The 25,408-nt window shown below is 42.8% G+C and overlaps 1 protein-coding gene across 2 annotated transcripts; it reads left to right on the top strand.

Annotated features, from left to right (window-relative positions):
* The first annotated feature begins 363 nt into the window (after window positions 1–363).
* dpy19l1l (dpy-19-like 1, like (H. sapiens)) lies at window positions 364–25,408 on the top strand. 2 transcript variants are annotated; one of them, XM_076081299.1, is made up of 22 exons: window positions 367–763; window positions 1,171–1,195; window positions 1,286–1,373; window positions 3,174–3,311; window positions 4,616–4,736; window positions 7,312–7,405; window positions 7,543–7,600; window positions 8,510–8,601; window positions 9,436–9,535; window positions 10,898–10,975; window positions 13,451–13,537; window positions 13,719–13,778; window positions 13,859–13,939; window positions 14,900–15,001; window positions 15,284–15,355; window positions 16,864–16,943; window positions 17,023–17,047; window positions 19,266–19,385; window positions 20,412–20,586; window positions 21,009–21,108; window positions 21,288–21,413; window positions 21,609–25,408. In XM_076081299.1, exons 1-22 carry the CDS (start codon window positions 550–552, stop codon window positions 21,778–21,780), a joined length of 2,208 nt encoding a protein of 735 aa, XP_075937414.1. In that variant the 5' UTR covers window positions 367–549; the 3' UTR covers window positions 21,781–25,408. The 2 variants fall into 2 exon arrangements, with proteins under 2 accessions (XP_075937415.1, XP_075937414.1); XM_076081300.1 differs by lacking the exons at window positions 20,412–20,586; window positions 21,009–21,108; window positions 21,288–21,413; window positions 21,609–25,408 and adding an exon at window positions 20,160–20,355 and having other exon boundaries at window positions 364–763.

The raw sequence follows: 25,408 nt of genomic DNA, 5'->3' as shown, positions 1-25,408 counted from the left end.
TAGACACTTTATTAATCCCGCAAGGGGACATTTTTTTCACTACAGCAACAATTATGATACAGGTAAATAAAATAATAGAGTAAACGTATTAAATATAAAAAATGCACAATATATACAATAAGAATAACAGAGTAAAATATTAGATATAAAAATGCACAATAATATTTTTTACTCGATTATTCTTATTGAATATATTGTGCGTTTGATATTTAATAGTTTTACTAAGTTGTCAACCTGTAGGACCTCATTTAAAAAGTATTAATAATATATATATAAACACACATCCCAACCCGCAGCTCCAGAAGCTCCCTGTAGTGGCGCTGACCGTCCGGTAGGGGGCGAAGCATCACCAGATTTCCACGAGCGTCTGAAGAGAGAGCAACACCAGTGAAAGCATCACTCAGGTAGTAAAGGGGGCAGATCCGAGGACCAGATACGAAGCGACGGTGGAGCCGCTTAGCTCACACCCCTCTCGGGTCTGTTTTTTCTCTCTTCTCCCCTCCTCTCCCCTCTAACGGAGCCTCGCTGCCTGCAACCTCGACTCAAGTCATGGTGGCTAAAAACAGAAAACAGACCGGGAAGAGTCCGGCGACCCAGGCGGACCGCGACAAGAGCCCGCTTGTTTTTGTTTCGCACCCCGGTAAAAGTACCGTTCGGCGGCCTTTCAACAGCTCACATCCGAACGGGCTCTCGGGCATCGGACGCAGGCTCTTCGGGCTAACTCCATCCGCGGTGGCGAAGCTGGGAATCACTCTCCTCCTCGGTGAGTTCGGAGCGTTTTTAGCCAGCTAGCTCCTCCACGGAACCATCCGAAGCTAACGAATGCTAACGCTGTGCACACCGCTAGCATCCTGCTAAATTTAAGTTATCTTGTTCTTATTGAGCTAACGTTAGCTCACCAGCGCTAGCTATGCCTATCGACGCTATTCTATGAAAATGGCAGAAAAAGTAGTCCGCGTTTCTTCTCTCTTGCTCATGTGACACATACAAGTCCCACACGTGTTAACAGGTCTTCTGGTAAAAGTTCAAGCTAATGTTTGCGTGATTTCTGATGAAAACGCACCACCGTAAGGCATGCATATCACTACCCAAGTCCTCACCCCTGTAGTTTTAACTGTTTCGGTGTAAGCAGCATTTTAAATGTTTAACGTGCATCCTCTCTCTCCACAGCTGCTCTGACCGGGTATCTCCACTGGTGAGTTTTGCACCATCAGCATGTTATTACTCATTCATAACGGTTACTTGTGTGTGACGCTGGCTCCCGTGTTTCTCCCCCTGTGATCAGGCATCATGTCACACAGCTGTTTGAGAACGACAGACACTTCTCTCACTTGTCAAACCTGGAGAAGGAGATGGCTTTCCGGACAGAAATGGTAATCATATTATTATTATTTATTTATTATTAGGGATGCACTAATAACACGTTTTTAAAGGTGATGACACTACTTCCTGGTGTGAGCCTGTACAGTTAGAGATGTAATGCAACTGCATGTGTTAAATAGGTTTACGGCTGTGATACTGCAGGGCTGCAACTAACAATTGTTAGATTTGCAATATTTTTTAGAGTTATCGACAAATTGCTTTGTCTGTAAAATGCCCTAAAATGTAAAATAACCAGAGGTCTTCAAATGTCTTGTTTTGTTCGACCAACAGTCCGAAAACCCCAAAATAATTAAATTTCCAATCAGACAAACCAAAGAGAAGCGTTACATTCTCACATCTGAGACGCTGGAACCATGAGCTGTTCGGCCTTCTTCTTGCCTGATGAATTACTTAAAGGATTAATTGATTATCAGAATAGTTGCAGAACATATTTTTCAGACCGCTCCATTAATGGTTTCACCTGTAAATACTGAGATCTGCTGCTTATTTAGAAGGTCATCTGAGGCAGCGACCGTGGTGTGATGAGTGTATTGGCTGTGTGTCGGAGGATGGGCAGTGTCCACTTGTCTACCCTCCTTTGCATAAATATATATTTCATATCATCTCAGCTTGTGACGAGAGGTACGTTTAATCCAGAGGAACAGAAAGTCACAGCGTAGAGGCACCTCATTGGTCAACTGACAGAAACGTGAATCTGCAACAATTTGATCATCGATTTTCCTTTAAGTTCAGTTGCCGTGCATTCTGGGATTGAAGATTTTATATTTTGGGGTTTTGGACTTTGGCAATGTGGGGACAGCTGCTCTGGCTTTAGGACATTGTGTTACTAGACTGAAAACAGCTGGATCGGGTATTGGAGTCCATTATTTCAATAAAGGACAGTTCAGTACATTTACATTGACATATTTATTTGTTGTTTTGTTTTACAACGTTATGAAAGAAGTGTTTAAGTTGCCTCACACATAAAAGAATGATCCCAGTCACTTGTCACACAGCGCTAGATTGATGACGTCGACATTTCCAAACACTGTGTTTTTATTTGACAACCGTTGGTGCAAAGTTGAAGGGCGGCGTACTCTGACCTGAGCAGGCTTGGATTTGTCTGTTTTACAGACTTCCGTTTCAATGAAGGTGGAAGACGAAAGGAAAATTCAACAAATCAGCGAGCCAAATCCCTTGTATGTGTAACGTACTTGGCAATAAACAGTTTCTGAAATTCAGGGCCGATGCATAATGTGCCCACACTGACTCCATACCCTCTGCACAGTCTGAGAAGAACCATTTTTCCTCCCACAACATTAGAAACAACGCTGAACTTGCCCTTCAAAAACTCACATTTGTGATTCTAACAATATGCAAAAACGTAATTTTCTCTCTTGTCGTCTTCCGTTTGAAATGCGTGTCATTTAACGTGGCGTATGTTTGTGCGTCGCTGTCATCGTGTAAACGTCTCTGCTATTGAAGACGCAGAGCGGGCTTCGTGCCCTTTTGGGAGATGGTGGTGAGGATCTTATCGTTTGCAAACAGGACATTTCTCTTCCCTCGCCCCTGCTGCGTGACACCAACACGGGCTGTGAACTGCTGCCGTCTGCTGAGCCGGTGTGACTGGCTCTGTGTTGTGAAGTTATATTTAGTGTCTGTCTGCTGTCTCTTCCTCTCTGTATCGCTCTGCGTCTCCTCTTTTCTTTGTTTCTTTGGTCCTCCTCTCTCTCTGTCCCTCTTCCTCATTTAGATATTTATTTTTGTATGTGTTTGAGTTAATCTGTATATATATCTTCTGTTTGTTCCAGGGTCTGTACTATTCCTACTACAAGACCATTATTGAAGCTCCGGCTTTCCTCGACGGCCTCCACGCGGTCATGAACGATCGGCTGACGGAGTACCCGCTGGTTATTAACACGCTGAAGAGATTCAATCTCTATCCAGAGGTAATGCGGATCTTTGCCGTGCTGTTCGTACGACTTGTAGCGCCGTTACTCGTCTCAGGGGGACAATTCACAAAAAGGATTGCGCGGCTTTTGCGGCCGCTAACACCTGCACAAATGGGATGAAATGAAAGCATCCTGTGCGGGTGCTTTGAGAACTGCACCGCAGCCACAGAAGGGTGAACGTAGGATTGTGCGGAATGGCCGAATCTCTAGAATCTGTGCCCGACATTTAGAGATGTTTCTGGTGGAGCAGCGTGTCTTTCCGCTGAGCGTTAACGTTAATCCTTCACTACAAACCTAGCAGTCTCTTCTCCATGGATCTGACCCTCAGTGTCTTTGTTCCCATTGGCCTGCTCAACAAAACCTCAGCTCCTTTAGAATAGTTGCTGTTATTGACTGGGCTGTATCCAATTCATTTCACACTCATTAAGCTTTCAATGTCTGAATTATCTTCCAGTTATTTCACGTCAGCAGTGCGCCAAAAATCTTTCCCTCTGAACAAACGTGATCCTCTTTCTGAACCGTCTCTCACATTTGATCTACAAGGCCCCAATTTAAAAGTTTGTTCCGACTTTCGTCACGCAGCGGCAAAACTTGTTCAGCGAGCTATTAATAGCACCGAGGCCGGCAACAGCAGGGCAGAGCCGGGATGTGTTCACGTCGAACTCGGGGAACTGAGGTTTTATTTCTACCAAACCAGAGTTTGTTGGAAGTGGAAAGATGAGGCGAACAAAGACTGTTTTGTGAATTCACTCATCATTGTTGAGAAAATTGTATTTATCAGACTTTAAAAAAGTAATAATATTCCACAGTAAAAGTTCAAATCTCACGGCACAACAGATCTCTAGAAGTAGTTTAATTAGTTTCCAAATAAACCTGTATTACCTCTTGTTTTTAAACTGTATTCGTATAAGTTCTTCAGCTTTGCAGGAATAAATAAATCCGTTACAACATTTCATGATAATTCTAACCTAACGTCTGTGTGACGCCTTGTGTTTGGGTCTTTCTGCTCAGTGAATTCGTGGAGTATCGTTAAATCTTAAGAGGTTTAATGCTGTCTGAGAATATTATGGAATCGGTCTACTTCATAAAACGACACCAGAATGTAGTTTAAAACTTGTTTCACACACACAAAACCCTGCAGGAGAGATGAACACATACTGGGAAGGTTATGAGTTTCTACAGGACTACAGAGTGTGTCTGTCCCGTGTGTCCCCCCCCCAGAGATTACAGGACAGAAAGGCCTTTCAAACCTGTTATTCAAACAGGCTTTGCACTGATTCTCATCCGTCTCTGCTCCCCAGGTGGTCCTGGCCAGCTGGTACCGGATGTACACGGGTGTGATGGGGTACTTTGGGATTCCCACAAAGATGTGCTGGTCCATCAACAGAGGAGAGGGACTCACTCCCGTGGACAGCTGTGAAGGTACAGACTGTCGCCTCGGAGCTGCAGCCTGGTCTGCAAATATGCTCGTTAGTGCACACACACACACACACACACACACACACACACACACACACACACACAGAGGCAGCAGGTTGAACGATGGCTACATCACACAGGCAGATAGTTTCCCCGTCACAACCTGCAGCTACGCTAACATTAAAGACACTCTCACAGTCTCGCGCTGAAATGACTGAATGACTAATGTCTTCGCAGACTTTGATGATTTTCTTCCCTCGTGGACAGATGCAGTCAAAGCCTCACGGGGAGCCGGCAGTTTAGAGAGCATGTGTAAATTACACAGACGGAATTGATCAAAGAACCCAAGTAGTCGTTTGATTCTTTCTTTTTCTCTTTGCTTTCAATCAAAACTCTAATTTAATAGTTTTTTCTACAACGGTGCTCTTCAGATTACTGATGGATTAACTATCTTAAAGCAGTTTATAATACATAATATCCACCAATGCCAAGGTTTTATTGTAATAAATAAGAATATGATCTTTTATTTCCTAATCATTACAATTATGTGTTTTATGCAAATAGCTGCTATTGATGACTATAGAAAAGTTAAATGATACATTTATGAATTTTTCATAATAGATTCATCTTTTCGGGTTGGTAATTAAAAAGATAATCTGGAGCCTTGTATACCAGCTGCTACAGCAAAACAAAACGACAACAAATGTGATCGGCCATCTCTAAAGATGCTATTTGTTCCCTATTTCTTTCTGCTGATATGATCTGAACCTTGAGTTTATGCGATCCGTTGCGCCCCTCATGCCACACAGATGAGACTGAAGGATGTCACATGACCAGCTAAGAAAATGGCTATTTCCAAAAGGTTGAACACATTATTTAATAAATGTGTTTTAATCAGAATAGACAAAGAAAAGCAGCAAAATAGTTGCTGATTTATTTTCTGTCGATCGACTTAACTGTTAATCTACTAAAGTATTAACGGAGCTGAAAGAATAGTGAGATTAACCGAGCAAGGCTCACAAAATGATGTCGGGGAAACTCAAGAAGAGGTTTGGCATTAAAGGGTCGATGGCAACAAACAAACAAAACCATTTGGTAGCTCAACAGGTAGAACACAGCGAGAGACGCATTAGTGTTGTTACAGCAGCCCTGAAGGAAAGAAGAACCTTTTAACCTCTTACACACAAGCCGCTCTGTGATATTTGTTCCCAGAAGAGTAAATCTGCTGACGGTAAACAAGCTGTTGTCAGCTTTCCCTTTGTGGAGCTGCAATCTGTGTGTTTCCTTCAGTCTCATTAGCGGAGTGAGCCCCCCCCCCCCCCACCCCCGGGTCGATTTCACAGTGTTTACACAAACCTCACACAAGCTGCCTTGCGTAACATGGAGCCGTCAGAAAGTGAGAGCGTTTCCTGTAACAGTCAGCGGGTACATTCATTTTGTGACACGCAGTAAGACACATTTTACTCCACTTTCATATCGGTCTGCTGATGGAGCGAGCTCCACTTACAGTCGACGCAGCGGCTCTCGTAACGTCAACACTTGTTAGTCATTCTGCGTACCTGCTAGTTCAGTGAGGCCGGGTCCATTTGTGTCCACGCACTTTGTCTCAGAGTACATATTAAGGACGTTTCTGTACCTTAAAGGGAACCTATTAGTATTCAGTGTAATATATTCTTGCGTATACTGGTTTGATAAGGTCGACACACTGGCTGGTCAAAGGGGAAGTGCTCTGTTAGTTCCCCAGATCTCAAACATACCACATATTCTCATAATAATTTCAGTTCAGCTTTTGTGTAATTGAAGTCTGAGCTTTTTGTGATCTTTATAGACTGATAGACTATCGGAAAAATATAAACAGGCCACAGACATCCTGCAGCAGGGGATCGGTAGAGCGCTGTGAATATATCACCTCAGCCGAGAGCTCTGCAGAGACGCTACCTGTTTCATGCGCTATTTCTGCAGCGACCTCACCGTTTGGAGGAGACTTTGTTCAAGCCTCTTCCAGACTGTTGCAGAAGGCTGAATAAAGCCACCAGGTGAATGTTCGATAAATGCCATAAACGATTCAATGTCAAGTAATGTTCCAATATCAGGTTTATTTTATTCCCGATACAGATTATAATACTGTAACTCTCAACAGAGACGAGAGAGAAGCGAGTCGGCTCAGGTCGTTTGCTACTTCCATCATCGATTTCAGACGCGGCGATCGTTGTTTCTGGAGCTGAGGATGGAAGTAGCTAACGAGTGAGCCGTCTCGCTTCTCTCTCGTCTCTGTTCTCTGTAGAGAGTTGCAGTACCGAACGTGAAGGATGTACGGATCGGGTAGAGTGACTCGTGTTGTTGTTGTTGTTGCTGTGTAGCGTAAACGAGCCGTTAAATGATATAACCTGATATCGGATCGGTGCATTCTAGGCTGCAGCCGAGGCATTTCTGATGCTATTCATTCTTTGGTTCATCAAATAATCAGTTGTTCCATAGTAGCACTGGTTTCATAACCTTCAGCTCTAAAAAAAAACATCTTCTGTTTACTTTCTCTGTGTGTGTGTGTGTGTGTGTGTGTGTGTGTGTGGCACACCAGGGATGGGCGACCCGGCGTACTTCTACGTGACCTTTGTGTTCCTGCTGAACGGCGCGATGATGAGCCTGTTCTTCATCTACGGTGCCTATCTCAGGTTAGCTCCTCTCTTACCCGTCATCGTCCAGCTGTCGGACCGAGACAGGGTACAGTTTTGTGGTTCTGTCACTTACGGATGTGAAACCAGAGGTGGAGGATGACCTTTCCGTCATTTGCTCTCTATTTCCTGTCTAGCGGCAGTCGACTGGGCGGCGTCGTTACCACGATGTGTTTCTTCTTCAATCACGGAGAGGTGAGTGCACCGCCTTAACTATCGAGTGTCAGTGAACTAAGTGTTTGTTGCTTCGCTCTATAGTTCTGTGCAATAAGTCTCTCTGTGTCCACGTTTGTGAAATGTGTAAAACTCCAAATTAAAAAAGCGTTTATAAAAGCAGAGGGACTCATTTCAGCCCTCAAAGGAGCTCAGAGTCGGTTTCAGCTGGAGCTCAAAGCCTCCTCCCTCCTCCCACCTTCTCCTCTCCAGTTTACTTCAGAACAAATAGAATTTATTTCAGATCAAACACACACACACACACTAGCAGAGGATGCTCTCCTCTTTCCAGTCTTTTCTTTTTCCCAGACTGCAGTGGTAGATTTCAGGAGCATCTGTGATTTTCACCCTAAGTAAGGAACCAAGTGTCGAGATGCTGGGAATGAATATCGTTAACGTTCGTTGATTCAGGAAATTGATTTGTGGCACCCTTTTTAAATAACAATGAATACAAATAATTGCGACGTCCCTATCGAGTTGTTTTGGCCCCGAGTCCTTTGATACGGAGTCTAGTCTGACTCTTCTATTTACCTAAATGGCACAGATGGCCAGGGAACTCTCAAGCTACCACTTGAAAATGAGATCAGATAAAACTGCCAAAGCTGCTCAGCACACATCGTAAAACCACTTAGCAGCAGATATGCTGTGTTGATTTAATGTGCATGTGGCACATTAAAATAACAGCTGTACACCCCTAAGTTTGGCGCACATTATTTTTACGAGATACTCAAACTAAATGACTGAAGATCCATTAAGTTTATGAGGCGGAATTACTAATATAGGAATAAAAGTGCGCGTGATGCAAAGTGATTCCATCCACTCTGGCTTTGATTAGCTTGTTAATGTGCATGTTTTTATTTTGTGTGTGTGTGTCTTTGTGGACGTCGTCAGAGCACTCGTGTGATGTGGACTCCGCCCCTGAGGGAGAGCTTCGCCTACCCCTTCTTGGTCCTGCAGATGCTCCTTCTCACCTACATCCTACGGTAAACTCGCCACCAGCAGCTCCGTCTTACAGTCGCAGTGGTCCACGTCGTCGGCAGATTCTCCATAAGACATGTAGAAGAGTAGAAGTCATTGTATTTCTTCAAGTTTCATACATGCAGGATAACCACCGCAACACCCGGCTGTATCTTAGAGAAGGTGCTGGAAGTATCAAACATCTCAGGCAGATATCCGCACACTTAGATCTATGCGGAGCACACTTTATTTTATGGCAGGCGCAGAAACAAACTAATCACATTCCAATCACTGTGTGCAGAACACCTGTGCACACCCTGGTGGTAGATGGAGAGGCTTATAAGTGGATGCCACACTTGCACAACAAGTGTCATCATTGCTTTTCTTTTCACTTGAACAGCCTGTTGACTATGTGAAACAGCAGAAGTAACACATGATCAGACTGCTGTTTCCTTCACACGTTACAGTGATACAGGCTCTGTGTGTTGTAATTACTGGCCCGAGGCGAAGCTCGCTTTTTGTTGTCTGCTAAACGGTGCAGTGAAGAGTGGTGAGCTGATGTTCTTGTCTAGTAATCTTCTCATTGCACATCAACTAGCGGACGCCACCTTGTGTTACGTGAGTGCAGTCGGTAAACTGTGACTTCTTCTACCAGCAGCGTTAAAAACGCAGAATGAACTCCGGCGTGTCATATCTCTGAGGGCCGGCTCGGTACACAAGCGGGGCTTTGTGGCAGACTCTGAGTGAAACTGAATGCGTGTGCTTGTGTCGTCTTAATGCATCGTCTCTTATCTCCTCCGCAACCCGCTACTCTCTCACCGCTGTAATTCTTTCTCTCTCTCTCTCTCGCCTCTCCCCAGGACACGGAACCCGAGCAGGACAGCCATGGTCGCCCTCGGCGTCTCCAATTTGTGCTTTATGCTGCCTTGGCAGTTCGCCCAGTTTGTGCTGCTCACTCAGGTAAACGGAGAGCAAGAGAGACATCGGGGGAGAGAGAGTGGGAAGAAAGCAGAAGGGGCAGAGGAGATTAGGGAGAAAATAGAGACTCAGAGAGAGAGAGAGAGAGAGACTCTGGCAAGGAAGGGGACCGGATTGTAGAAGTTTGCCAGGATGGAAAAGAAACAAAGACTGAAAAAAAAAAAAAAAGAGATTATGAAATTCCAAGAATGCAACCATTTACATCCTCATTTCATAAACCCTATCGTGACATGCAGTAGGAAAATATGCACGTGAAATCCTGAGCACATTTGAGTGGAACAGTGGAGACTGTGGAAAGGGAGAGATGCTTCCAGCGACGAGCAAGTGAAAGACAGAAGCGGGAGGTGGTAGAGCGTGTGGGCTGGCAGACTGAGGAGCCGGAGTTTGAACCGCGACTCCAGAACAAACGGGTCACCGCTACGAGCGTCTGCTCGGCAGCGGCTCGGCCCACGCTGCCGGCGGCCCCCTCGGGGCACCGCTCATTCTAACACCAGACGAGTTGCTCAACAGCTTCTTCTTTGTTTTGCACATGTAAGCTGCTAATTGAGCCTCGCTCACTGCACGCGAAACAAATACTGTATGTCCGCCCACTCCAGAGTCTGACAGAAGCCAGAATAAATACACTAAATACAATATTTAGGGTCTTAAACGATTTTAGAATCAGTTTGTGGCATTATTACACCTATTTGGTGATATTAATCTTTAGTATTTTGATATTATTATTGTTAGACTTTAGTGAAACGACTGCATGGGAGTCTGTGGAGGAGAGTCGGATAGTTGTTGGACCCTGGTCGGAGCTGGCTGATGCTACGCTATGATTGGCCAGTCTGCGTTCGAGGGGCGGGACTTAGCAGAGGATCAATATGAATCTATGCAGCACCATGGACATATTTAGTGTATATTTAGAGTTAAAGGCAAATAAAAAGAGATTAAGTCAAGATATAAAAAGACGCATATAAAGTACAGTCCTTATTTTTACATTAGTTTGAATTAGTTGACATTATTATTTCAAGTATTTTGTTTCTTACCTAGCTTCTCGATTAATAGATAATAACAGTTTTCTCTGGGGATCAATACAGCACTGTGTGTATCTCTGTGTCAGAAGAAAAGTTTAAATGTCTCTTAAGTGGAGTGTTTTTAGATGCAACAACCTTTTCAGAAATAGCGGTGTGGTTATAATATGTGGAATATCAAAAGTGAAAAGCACCTGTCTTGTCGGGTGTAGCTGTAGTGTGATCTGTATCGGCTGCACATACATGCAGTCTGTTCCTGACTCCTGATATGAATTATTTAGTATGTTTTCAGGAGTATATTTTTATGGTTGTCTATTTTTTTTTTGTCTAGGTGGCTTCTCTGTTCGCTTCTTACATCCTGGGTTACCTCGCCGCCGCCAAGATGCAATCCATCCTGGTCACTCATATGGTACAGTAGACGACCAAGCAATCAATCCACCAGAGTGTTGAGAGTGTTTCTGTTTCCTAACTTAATGTGTTCACTCGTCTGGTGCATCATGCAGCACCTCGGTAGCAAATAAGTAAATAATTACACCAAATCACCTGAACTACTGAGACAGAGATGCAACAAAAGGATTTAAAAAAATGCAAATAACCAAATTGTGCAGGTGAGACAAAAAAAAACCCACAGAGGAAGGACGTGAAAGGGACAAAATGTTTACCTGAGTAGAGGATTTTAGGTGGTTTTAGCTTTCCCTGTGTGAGAGGATTGTGTGTTGTGGCCAACATAAGTGAAAGTCTTTCCAGCCGCTGTCCCCTGAGCCGTAATGTGCTCTGCCTCGGTTCTCCTTATCTCGCTCAGCTCCTCGGCTGGAGGAATTTTATGAGCCGCGAGGACAACACCAGCCGAGGCAGGGATGACTTTCTTCAGCAATAACGATGCCACTGTACACGACTGCTCTTTATTCAAGCGTGAAATAGGGAGGATATGTTGGCAACTGCACCCTGCCAAGGACAAAAGTATATCTGTTGATGTGTGTGTGTGTGTGTGTGTGTGCGTGTGCGTGTGCGTGTGCGCGTGTGCGTGTGCGTGTTATTCAGGCCGTTCGTCCTGCTCCTCCACATTCTTTCTCCCTAATCCGCTCAGCATGCCAGGCTGTTAGCCAGGCCCTGTGTGCTCCACAGATAAGGAGAACGCCCTCTGTGGTAAGATGGTGGAGATTTGTGTCAGAAGAAGGAATATGCCTCTGCATAATTTAGAAAGCTTGGAAACGGTGACTTTGTGTGTTAAAGAAAAGAAATACAGACACAAAAGCATCCATGTGTGTCCTCTGCGTGATCTACAGCGTTGTCACACAGAGGCTGAGCGGTGTCTCATGCAACTGCAACTACCTGATACTAATCTGTCACTTATTAAGATAAGAGATGAAATAAGCGAGACTTTATTGTCATCCTTCTATAAACACTACAGTACATAGAGGTAGGAAACGTACAAACGTATAGTGCAATTATAGAACAATATAAATATAAGTTGTGTAGATAAATGCAGAATACTTCCATGAATGAAGTAAATGAAGTATTTAGGCGACCCGATAGCCGAGTGCTTAGGGCGCATACCACATGGGCGCAAATGCCCCGAGTGTCGAGTCCCTGCTGCATGTAATGTGTTTCAGTTTCAAGCAGGTTCACGTCATTCCGATGCAGAGAGACGGTGGCTCTTTAGGAAATTAATACGGAGGTCCCGTGAGTGTGTGTCTTTCCACTTTAAAGATCACGCAGACGCTATATGAGAAGTTTGCTGAGATATTGGTCGGGACACGTCCACACCGTCCATATGCAAACCTACGCCCTCGTTTTGACTTGATCCTAAACTCTAAAGTATTCAATTTAAAATGAAAAAACAAACGGGAAGCAGCAAGTCCACACGTTTCAGAAGCTGGAATTAGAAATATTTTATATTTTAGCTTTAAAAAAATAAACTACGTCATTTCTTTCGACAAAAACATCAATTGAAGTTGATTCAGAAAACGCATCTGCATGAAAATTGTCAATAAATAAACTAAAAAGCCATAAATCCGCCTGCTTGTAGCTTCTCAAAAGTCAACATTTGCATGTTTATATAATGAAGCTGTTGTATGCTAACAAAAAACAAGCGGATTCATAAATAATAGTTGATTGCGTCCCTGATCAATTATTAAATGCAGGTTAGTTGAGCTCAGCAGTGAGTTGTCGGTGCCCCTTGTTTAGACTGGTGCTCTGTGTGCAGTGCAGTGAGTGGTGCATTACTTCACTGTGGGATTAGGCATCAAGAGTTCAGTGAATGGGATTAGATTGTGCTGGTGGCTGTGTATTCAAAGTATAATGCATCGGTTTAATGGAGTGTTTTCAACAACAGCAAGACTTCTCATTCACACTTAATACGATCTGTTCCAGACCGCCGTCCTGCTGTCGGGAGGCAGAATGTCTCCGTGACTGTGGAGTGTTTTTAGTGAGGCCACTGGGAACCTAATGTTTGACATTATTTCTAATTACACCAACTGATCATGCACAAGAGGGATTGATATGTTTTCATCCCAAAAATGAGAATTGTTTCTGTCCCGGGAGCAGAAGCACACTGTCCCAGGAATCACAGGGAATTAACTTGTTTTTAAAGTATAAAAAGAAAAGCTGAAGTCAGAATGCAACAAGGAGAAATATGAAGAAACCTATGCGTTCCAAACGTGACCGCTTTAGCGTATTATTTTGTGGTATAAATATTTTTTCAGGTGAAGGACGCCATTTATGTTAATAATCAACATTAAAATGAACATAAGATATGTTTTGCATGCAGCTTAAACTTGGCTACAGCCGCGAGGAATATGGAATCCCGAGTTCAGTGCATTTTACAAATATTTTGCACATCAACCTGATGCATGACTCCTCTTCTCTCACCTGTTCTCATCAGATAACTCTCGCCGTCTGCTTTGTCCTGATGTTCGGGAACTCCATGCTGCTCACGTCCTTCTACGCCTCCTCGCTCGTCTCCATCTGGGTGAGCTGGATCTTTAGAGTCTGATGATCTGCATGTGCAACCAGTGAATGTACTGTGATGCATCGGGTCAGATGATCTAAAATAACAAACGCATTTGTTTGAGTAAGAGGCGTTGAACAGGGAAATGGAAACACAAAACCATTGTGGTTTTGAATTCTGTCTCTGTGATTTCCCTTTTCAGGCAATCATCGCACTGAGGGATCGATTTGCTCAAGTCTTCAGACCCGGCGTCGTCCTCTGGGTATGTAGAAGTGACTCCAGCTTTTATCTCCGGTTCCTGTCCCGGTCGTGAGCGTGCGTCCATCTCTTCCCTCTCTTCAGGTCATGCAGGGTTTGGCTTGGGTCGGCTCCACAGTCCTGCTCAAGTTCATGCTGTCCACTGTCCTCTGTGCCTCCGATGATGTAAGCCACAACTATACTTGGAGAAATTCATGTGTCTGCAAAAGACTGCTAATACTCAGTCTGAACCGTGTTTACAGTAGATTATATTCCTGACTTCATCATGTTTAAACGTGTTACTTAACATCAAAGGAGGGACTAAGAAGGGTTTCCATGTTCCTAGAAAGAGAGGTTTTTTCGAATGAAGCTTTGAATGAATATCGTCACATTTTATAACATCATCACCCAAAAAATAGAGGAAAAAATAGATTTTTTAATTTATTGTGCTGTAAGGTTGCTGCTAGATTGCCCAGATGATGTGGATTGAAGCAGAATATTTCGTGAGATAAAAACATTTTGGGAATTTGGGGTCTTTTTTCAATAAATGTGGGCTTTGGGACTTTACAACGCTCTGGAGTTATTGGAAACGTTTGGATCACACAAGTCGGAAATTATTATACTACGCAGCCACCACTGGAGTCTAATTCTACAGATAGTATAATACTATTAATGTAGCCTGATCTTATAATACTAATAATATTAATGTGTATGTAATGTTCTGATCTTTATCTGCGACTCTGCAGGAAATACCAGGTTATAACAGGATGAATAGACGTGCAAAAAAAAAAAATTCAAATGGTAATTTTGAGTTCAAATGTCAACATTATGAATGAAGCTTTTAACTAAATGTATAATTAATACATGAATAAATAAATTTTTAATAGTACAAAAGTACAAGAATACAAATGTGCAACAATACGCACTACTCCACACACACACTGTTAGTTATTATGACAGCTTTGTGAAGCTATCAGCCTACATAAACGTCATATTGTTTATTGACACCTTTCGGAAAAGGTCATACTGAACAATCAACATTTTAAATGCATTAAAGCATTTAAAAGTCAGGAATTAGAGGATTTCTTTTATATCCAGAATGTAAAGAAAACACATCTGTCACTTGTTTTGTTTTGTCGTTGGCAGGCTCACATCAGTGGACTGATCAAGTCTAAGTTCACGAGCTACAAGGACTTCCACACTCTGATGTACACTTGTGCTGCAGAGTTTGACTTCATGGAGATGGAGGTAAAGTCTTCATCCTTCATCCTTGTGACGTTGTGTGCTCAAGCGTTCACTGATAAAATGTCTCCGGTGGTTCGGTGTGAAAACCATTTATTTTTATCAGAAAGAACCGCCTGCTGTTTTACGGAGGAGACAGATGTGTGCTCTGAATGTAACGGGAAATAGAAACAGCAGAACCCGTTGTGATTTGGGTTCTTCACGTTTGTGTTCTCATGTTGTGACTGTGCATGCAGGTGAGTAGAGTACAGTGTACATTACATTACTCTCTCTCTCTATCGCCCTCAGACCCCCATACGTTACCTCAGGACGTTGCTGCTGCCCATCAACATGCTGGTGGTTGCTCTCATCGCTGGGAGGGTAAGTCCTCTTCAGGGTTCAGACCTCAGACGAACACTTTGGTTTGTTTTTTCAAAGCACTGGAACAAATCTGACCCCCAAAAAGCCATCTGACCTACACAAAGTCTGTTAGCAAGGCATCAAGAGGACATTAAAGATCTGTGTGTGGTTTAATGTCCTCCAATGAAAACCAAGTTTTTAGCCTTGATAATGGGTTTAATATCCATATTTTTTATTTGCAACAAGACATATCGTGAGCAAAATAGGCAGTTAATGCCATTGCTGAACACGTCTGCCTTGGTACTGCAGTGTGCCAATGACAGCCTGGGTTTCATACGTCACATAGCTAAGGAACCAATCCGGTCAACTTGCAGGATGGGGCTTTCCATATCATCAGCACAGAGCTACGTGGAAACGAGGGGTATCAGAGAAGAAGAAAAATCATAGTGTTCCAGTCAAGTTTGGATTCCCAGCGGCCATTTCCTGTTTTGAATAGTTTTTTATATTTTGCCACAAAACTTTAATTGACGTCTAACACTGTTCTATCAAACATGTTTGTTGGTCAGCCGGTAAGTTTCCGTCAGACGAATTTGCATATTTACAGATGCGCGCATACTAAACACGGCCGATGTGTAGAGTTCGAGCTGAACCATTTTGAAGCATGGCAGGATTTTCTTTCATGGAAAAAGAAACCTCCTAAATATGTAACTTACTGAACGGAGATGAGTTTTAGGGGTTTAATAAATGCCAGGAGAGGAACTGTAGATTCATAAGCTCTAATTAAAGTAACTCCTTCCCAGCTTTGTCCAGAACCACATCTCATGATCTCTCACTGCACTACATCATCATACGTCTTAACAAAGGGTCCATTCACAGGACCGCCTGACTCAACAACACATTCATCAATAAATCTTAACAATAATATACGTGAGTAACGCCCGTCTTCTCCTTTTCCACAATCGGTGGGAAACGAACAGCGTTCTGTGTAGTTCTGTGTCCGGGCTGCAGTGTGAAGCCTCCCGTCTCACAGTGAAACGCGAGGTGAGGCGCCGGCTCACAGCGGCAGGAAGACAAAGAGTTGGTGGATCCGCTCCGATTACTACGCAAACATGTCCACCCCTGAGGAGAGCTGCTTGAATATAGGAGGAGTTTTTTTATTTTATTCAGGTTTTTCTCTTTCAGTTTCAGAATATTGCAGTGGTTATATTTGCTCTGCGTGGGGAAGCTTAGTGGGTATTTATTTACACGTGTATATTTATGCTTTGAGAAAGGAAGAACAGCGAGATTTAGTCGTGATTCCTAAAACATGAAAGAAAATCATTTCAAAAAGGATATTTGAGGAAGTGCTCCTTATGCAGTGTAATCTCATTACGCCTGCCCACGCTGAGCTAAGAATACATAAGTCGGTTTGACGAAGAATGTAATACATGAGCAAGCTGTCTTCTCCTACTGTGCACTGTTTGTTGGAAACATGACACTTGAAGGAATCTTCTTTTCACTTGTATTCTAACCGTGTTCCTCCTTTTCAGACTGTCCAGGACGTAGTCCGGTTCCTGAGGGACGGAGGGAAGGCGTCTGCGAAGCCTGAAGATGGTGATGAAGCTGCAGGGTGAGCGTCCAGAGGCCTCCTCGCTGGTCTTTCTGCTGGTCTCACTGTGTTTACTTCTTCTTCACTTTCTGTGTTGCAGGTCTGAAATCGCCGCTAAAGGAGAGGTGAGAAGAAGTACTTTTCACATCCTTTCTGTTATTGTTGAGTATATGCTCAAGCGTTATCATGGCAACACCTCAGCGTGAACTCCTAGGCTTTTTTTTTTTGCAGCGTTGTTCCATTTTTCTTAATCCGTTTTTATTTGATTAGATTCCTCCAGTGCAGTAACGTCTGCTCAGTTTCTATGTCCCTAAATGGTTTTCATCCCTTTTCTCATTACTAAGAAATGAAAGGCAGCCTCCCCTTCTGTTCTGAAATCCCCCCGTGCTGCCTTTTTGTCGGCTCTCTCTCTCTCTCTCTCTCTCTGTCTCTGTCTCTGTCTCTCTCTCTCTCTCTCTCTGTCTCTCGGTTGCTTCATCTCATTTTCTGTAATATCCCTCCCAGGGCAGGAAACGTTCAGATGTTCATCCACCAGCCGCGCTGTGTGGAAGTTTCCCAGATAATTGCTTTAATATTTCTGCTCCGTGAGTAACACTGCGGAGCCCCGAGGGTTGTGCTCACTCCTCTCGGGGAGGGGCGTGTTCAAAAAGATCAAAGCGTCACGCAAATGTCATCACACAGTCCGTCCAGCAAATGAAGCTGTTCAGGTTTGCGTTGGAGGAGAGCTGCGTCTGAAGAGGTCGAAGCTTCAGTGACAGCAGCGCTGCAGCTGATGAGTTCATCAGAGGAAGTGGAGGTCACTTAAAGGGACAGTTCACCCCAAAATCTAAAATTCCGTATTTTTCCTCTTACCTGGAGTGCTGTTTATCAGTCCAGATTGTTTTGGTGTGAGTTGCAGAGTGTTGGAAATATCCTTCGTGGAGATGTCTGCCTTCTCTCCAACGTAATGGACGAGAGGACACTCTGCTTGTGGAGCTCAACGCGCCCAAAAAAACACTGTTTCTAGAAATCATGACCCGGTTTCTCAAGATAATCCAACGACCTTGTGAGCGGTTTCACGTAGGAACTATTTTATTTCTACCGAACTACACCCGCCAAACGAATCACCTCGCAGATGGAAGCGGGCATCTAATCAGCTAGCTAACGTCACAGAGCGTCAGACGAGAGCGCCATTAACATCTTGCACTGTCATGTTTGATTTTGGGGTGAACTGTCCCTTTTAAGAACAATTTAGAACACAACATTTATTAAAATGTATCCTTAGCCAGTCGCATTTTACATCAGCCCGCAGACAATTATTTCATCTATGATGCAGAATCCAAAATGCCTCCTTAACAATACAACTCAGTTAGTTTGGTCTCATCATTATTCATTTAGCGCCGCTTGCTGGTTTTTCGCCATTTTAAGAAACAACATTAAAGAAACAAAAACGATAGCCTAGCAGCGGGGCAAGCAGTGCGTCAGATACACGTACAAACAGATCATTACAGATTGAATATTTAAATTAACCCGTGTTCGACTGCTCGTTTTCTTTTATGATCGGTGTAACTTTCTTAGATAAATACTTTGGTCTTCATCGTCACAAGTTCTCAAAGACGTCTTCAAATAGCTTGTTTTAACAGGTCTGCGCTCCCAAACCCAAAGAGATTTGATTTATAAGGATATAAAATGAGAGAATCAGCTCATTTTAAAGTTTTGACCACTAGTAGCACTTTGAAGTAATGTTTGTTAGAGTGGGTTCCCCTTTTGTTTAGGTGTCATGTATGTGACGAGCATGCAGAGACGCAATACACACACCAGCTAAAGGTTTCACTCTATACCACTAATCAACAGTTAGTGTCGGTAATGCACCGAGAAATGTAGCAGTGCGCTAATGAAGGAAAAGAAGAAGACTGCACACTTAGCAAACATGGGTTTTAACTTTAAACCATGCAGAACTTTAAAACTTGTTTTAATAATTGTTTTGTGGAGGACTAAATGCATTCAACACGTTTGTTTGACTTCAGGTATAAACACAATGCCTTTTAACCAGAAATAATAAATGTGAATTAAACTTAGTTTCGCTTTTTTGCTTGATAAATAACACATAATTATTTGGGGAACTTAAAAGGAAACTTTCATCCTCTTAATTTATTTAAAATGTGCTTTGTTGTTGCTGTTTTATTACTTCATGTCAATCCAGTCGTGGATCAAACGTCCTGCGTCTCACTTTTGTGTTTGCCTCGAGTGTAACTGCCTCAAGAGATCGATCACAGTTCCTGGTAGATTATCTGGCTCGTTTTGTTTCCTCTGCGCCTTCTCGTCAGTTCTGATCAGACTGCGTGTGAACTCGTGTCTCTGCAGCTGGTGTACCACAGCCTGCAGCTGGTGGCGTTCGCCGTCCTCGCCGTCCTCATCATGCGTCTGAAGCTCTTCCTGACGCCTCACATGTGCATCATGGCCTCGCTCATCTGCTCCAAACAGGTCTGTGATTACGGATAACAAGATGGTCTACATTTAAACACGGGTATTTGTTTCCTTAAAGGAGTGCTTCACCCACAAAATGACCCAGTTCGTACATCAGTTACTCAGCCCGTGTTACCTTGAAGAAGAAAACAAAGAATCCCAAAACAGAGAGAAGTCTTGATGAATTAAAGTAATTGAGGGTCGTGTTTTACAGCAGCAAAACTACATCAAGTCTCATTCATCCAGTCGTGTGCACACTTCTTCCCAAACACATGCATCTTACTATTAAAACACTTCAGACTCACACAGACGAGTAACACTCCAACACAAGCATGAGACGCTTCATGTGGAGTGTTTTAAATAGTCAGGTTTTAGTGTAAATGCATGCGTTTGGTTAGTAGTGAGCATACGACTGGATAAGTGAAACTTGGATTGTACTGCCCGAGTAGTGTGAGAGTTTATAAACGGATGTTTTGATGTAGTTATGCTGTTAAACGCGTCCTCCATTTACTTCAATTCATCAAGACTGTCCTCTGTTTTTGACTCTTTGTTCACATTGGAAGCACGAGAGAAAAACAAAGATTTCAGTGAAGCTTTCCTTTAATGCCAGAGTGTCAAGTTTCTTCTCCACCTAAATTATTATTATTATTAACTGTGTATGGTGCAGTTTGTTGAGCTCACATGCTGTCCTTTATTAATTCTCTCTCTCTCTCTCTCTCTCTCATATATACTCTCTCTCTCTCTCTCTCTCTCTCATATATACTCTCTCCCTCCCTCTGGTGGTGGTGTCAGTTGTTTGGCTGGATCGGGGAGAGGTTTAAACACCAGCTTGCCAAAACTGAACTCTTTGTGAACATTTGGGCTCTGAACGACGTTCTGTGTTCTGTGTTTTTTTTTTGCATGAATTATGGTTGTTTTGATAAACAGTAAAACTCTGTAAACGAAATTGATTTAGAAATAAAGATATTTGAAAATCAAATCTCTCTCTCTCTCTCTCTCTCTCTCTCTCTCTCTCTCATGCTCTCTCCCTCCCTCTGGTGTCAGTTGTTTGGCTGGGTCGGGGAGAGGTTTAAACACCAGCTTGCCGTGTTTGCAGTCATGGCCATCATGGCCATACAGGGAGTGGCCAACCTGCAGGCCCAGTGGGGGATCATCGGAGAGTTCAGCAACCTGCCGCAGGAGGAGCTGCTGGACTGGATCCAGGACAACACCCGTCCTGGTGAGTGAGGTGGTTACAGTGAAGTTTCAGTATAACGAGTCCTAAAAGATAACCGTTATTCAAGATAACTGTAGAAATACACAGCAGCAGGAGAGCTTCTGGTTCCACTGAGACACTGTCACAGTTACAACTGTGCTGTTAAACTGCACTGGTGTTTCTGTTATTTTGGGGTAGAGGTAGACTGAATAATAGAAACACCTGTCAGTATAACGCAATACAATTCGACAGCAGCACAAATATCCTCCCAAATGAACTGTGATGCAGATGGAGAACTCTGTTGAATGTTTATTATCATGCCCGTTGTATAAAGTTGTAATACTGAGTAGAACATTATTAGAATAAAGAGCTGGTAGTGTAGATACTCAGCACACCGGTTCATCCTCTCTTCACTGTCTCATTTGTTTTGTGTGCGATTGATGCAGATTCTGTGTTTGCTGGAGCCATGCCCACCATGGCCAGCGTGAAGCTCTCCACGGGTCGGCCCATCGTCAACCACCCCCACTATGAAGACGCTGGTCTGAGGTCAGTGGAACTCACAGCAGCACAACTGCTCTTTTGCTCAGATGAGAGACGGAGAAAGAGTTCTTTGGACACGATGAGCTAGAATTTCATGTAAAGTTTGTGTAAAATATTGCCACGTCCTAACTGTAGTTGATTTCCACCTTGTGCGTTACAACGGTGCTGTATTGTGTCCCTCGCAGGGAGAGAACCAAGCTGGTGTACTCCATGTACAGCCGCATGTCTGAAGAAACCGTAAAGGGGAACCTGATGAACCTGGGAGTGGACTTCTTCGTGTTGGAGGATTCGTGGTGCACCAGGCGAACCAGGTACCCCAACACCACCAGTGCCCTCTCACAGAAGGGGGGACATTGTTACCCAGGACCACCTTTTTCTTTCACATTTTGATTTTCTTTTTGTTTTTTATCCAGAGAGACGATTTTAATTTAGTTAAAATGCTGTTCGGAGATTTTCTGATTCTCTGATTTAATCTTTCTTTCCTTTTTCTCTCTCTCTTCGCCCAGGCCCGGGTGCAGCATGCCAGAGATCTGGGACGTTGAGGATCCCCTAAATGTTGGTAAAATCCCCCTCTGCACCCACATGTCCAGGAGCTCGAGACCCCACTTCACCACAGTGTTTTCCAATGACATTTACAAAGTTCTCAAAGTCCCCAAAGCCAGCAAAGATCTCAGATAACACCGTGTGGCGGACTGGTGCAGTTGTTCTTTTTTTACCACTTTTACGTCACTGGCATTGCTGCTTTGTACTCAACCCCCCCCCCCCCAGGCTCACTGAGCGGTTGGTCACGCCAGAACACTTCCCCATGAGTCTCTCCACTCTTGGTTCCCTAACCCTAACCCGGTCCCCAGTATTTGTGACTTAAAGGAACTCCCTGTTCCCCACATTTTGCCAATCATCCTTATCGCTCCATCGTTGCATCCAGCGACGTTCCCATGACACGCATTGGTGCCCGAGTGAAAGCCATAAGGTGTCGTAGCTCTTCATTTAGATTGTTGCATTGGTTCTGTTATATAGAATCTTCAGTTCAAGAAACATTGTCCTCAAAGAGATGCTGTTTATACGTCAGTATTGTTTCTCACTGTATAGAATTCATTTTCTTTGACTTTTGCATAAGAAGTACATTTTGTCTGGCAGGACCGATCGATGATGTCCACATACTGTGAAGCAATACCCTTTGCAAACTTGACAACAGCTGACTTCTTATGCACAGTGTTTTTCAGTAGTAGGCTATTTTTATCATTTATTTGTGCGAGTCATTTTTATGCAAACTTCAAAGTGTTAAAGGAATACTTCACCCCAAAACAATATACATTTTGTACATCACTCACCTCCCGAGGCTCATTATGGTCCCAGAGAAAGTTTTAAATCCAATGCTGTTAGGGAGAGCAGAGCGTCCGAAAAAACGAAAGCATATCAATTAGTGCTGGACAACGATTACAATTTTTAATTGCATTGTTATGCGCAAAATTCAATAATAAATTCAAAAGTAGTGTGTTGCACACTTTCATTTTAAAAGTACTGCTATATGAACAAAAGTGTAATAACATTTGGTTTGCAAACGCTTTAAACAAATAAGGTTATTTTTAACAGCAGTATTCCCTTTACACAGTAGCAGTTATAATACAGTTATAATGATTCTGATAATAGATATTCAGCCGGTGTTCACAACTTTATCTTCATGTGTGTAAGAGATGCAATTTGAAATATACACCTTGAAAACTGCAAACCTATCTATGTGATGTTTTTTCTTATTTTTTCGTTATGTTTGTTAAATTGTCAGTAGCGATAACTAAATGATATGCTTATTATACATATTCCAAACTAAAACACTTTAAAAACTCTAAGAAAATAATTTAAATGAATCATTTCTTTTTTGCTTTTTTGGTATTTTGGTCAGACACGTATTCAACGCTGATTACCGTAATATGTGTGGTATTTGTTATAAATGTACGTTGGTACATAGAGGGTGATAAGAAGCGGTACCTGGAGGGACTTAGGACCCAGGGGAATGTAGGTGAATGAAACAGGAAGAGACGCCACACAAACACAGCTGTTCACCGCTCGCTGTCCGGTTCTTGTGTTAAAAATGTCAATAAATGCTCAATAATGAAAAAAAAAAACTGCGTTAACGCGAGATAAAATAATTGTCGGCGTTAACTAATTAATGCGTTAACGCGATAATAACGCGTTGACTTGCCCAGCACTAATATCAATGCAAACAGACTTTGAAGGAGGCCGATCAAAAGACGGCAGAAAGGTTATCTAACATCTGTAAAACGTTATGAAATCCCTGTACAGCATTATCCAAGTGTCTTGTATCCATTCATGCGCTCAAGGAAATCCTTCACTTAACTATTGGTAACAAAGCATTTCCTGGTTATCCTCCCTGACTTTTTTTCTGGGAGTTGAGAGCTTTATACAACCAATACTGTTCTTGGGTGAACTATTCCTTTAAGAAGTTTTCTTTAGAAGCCAACAGTGTTTTAAGAGTCTTTGGAACGACAGGGGGAAATTATCTTCTTGTGTTTGGAAGCTTTTTAAAAACCTTTCCAGATGGAATTGGTGCCATACCATTGTTCCGTCAGCCCATTATCCCGAAAACAAACTTCCTTCCTTCCGAAGGCCCATCGCTCCGAAATTATGAACTCTCTTTGCAACCAACAGAAGCACATGGCTAATTATTATGCGGAATGACATCATATCATTTTTTCAGACTATGGTTTCTGATTAATGGTCTGTCTGAACAATGGGTAGTCCCCATGGAATTCACTCAAGGACTGTTTTAACAGACTTCACATAATAGAAGAGCATTCATTCTTAATTCGGTTATAAACTGGTGGAAAGAGTTTTCTTTTTAAATTCAAAACAAGTAGTTCCTCTAATTGTGCTTTTGTAAATACCCAAAATGTTTGTAAGATGCCAATGTAAAGCCTTCAAAAGGTTCTCTGTGTTTCTTTATTACTGTTTATTGCCAAAGGAAGTCTTGTTATTAAAGCTGCGTATTCGGGGTACTGTAGCACATAAAAGAAGTGGTTTTAGTGATTGAGAACCGTTGGTTTGTGAGTTCTGGAACAGCCAATCCAAACCATTTGTAGCAGTGGATTTTGTGTAAATGGTAGCAGTCGTTGGTTCCTTCTTCAGCGTGCGTTAATGGCCGTACAATATTTCAGGAAATACGCTTCATGGCTTTTATGCCGAGAGTTAAATGAGAAGATCCATAAAAGGTCTTTGTGGCAATACATGAAGCTACGGCCAGCAGGCAGGTGGCTTAGCTTAGCACAAAGACTGGAAGCAGAGGGAAACAGCAAACCCGGTGATGTCAAAAATCTGCTGAACAAAACTTCTAAAAGGTGCAGAAAAGACCAGTTTTGGTTTTACGGGGCGTTTGGTAACTATTTTTTTGGCTGAGCGCAATTGTTTCCGTTGGCAACCTCACGCTGACGACAAGTTACTGTTCCTGGCCAAGAAATAGTCCCGCTTAAAAAAAAACCTGTAAAGCCACAATTTCAAAAACAACCTGTTAATTAATGATTCATTAATACCTTTAGAGGTGCTGGTAGGCAGATGTAGCCGTTTCCCCTTGTTTCCAGTCTTTACGCTAAGCTAAGCTACCGATGCTTGCTGGCCATAGTTTCATATTTAACGGGCTGATATGAGAGTGGTATCGATCTTCTCATCTAACTTTTGGCCATGCATTTATCCAAAATGTCAAACTATTCATATAAGAAGAAGGCGTCGCCACGTTGGAGGAGTGGCAACAAGACAAAGGAACATTCTCACTTTCTTATCCCACTTCCTCCTGCAAGAGTTTGACTCTTAGCCACCGCAGACAGACTTCTGTCTCTGTTGCATGGTCACTCCTCCAACATGGTGCCATGTCCTTAACTATTGGTGACCACTTATTAAATACTCCGTGATGGGTTTTCTCTTTCTAAAAACTGTTTTATTGATTGAGCATCGGAATGAGACGAAAGGACAAATTAAATTAGTGTTGTGACAAAAAAACATTAAATGTGCCAGAGCGAGCGGTTGAACAAATCAAAAATACACATTTAATCCGTTTTGGACATTTTGTCCATCAGATTTCAGAGCTGTTTCTCCATGTAGTACTCGTAGAACGACTGGTTTCACGGTGTGGAAGTGATCTTGTAAGTGCCCGTGTTTTGTGAAGTGGGGCTGTCGTCACACTTCCTGAAACGCATAAATATTTCTTTTCCTGTCGCAGGCGTTTGTGTGTTGCAGATGTCTTTTATAATATTTGTCTATTTTGTCTGTATTTTAAAAAATAAAGTATTTGCCATCA

Source organism: Anarhichas minor, unplaced genomic scaffold (assembly GCF_050575085.1).
Source record: "Anarhichas minor isolate MPS153535 unplaced genomic scaffold, ASM5057508v1 ptg000079l, whole genome shotgun sequence".
Classification (NCBI taxonomy): Eukaryota; Metazoa; Chordata; class Actinopteri; order Perciformes; family Anarhichadidae; genus Anarhichas; species Anarhichas minor.
This window is presented reverse-complemented; position numbering and strand designations above follow the sequence as displayed.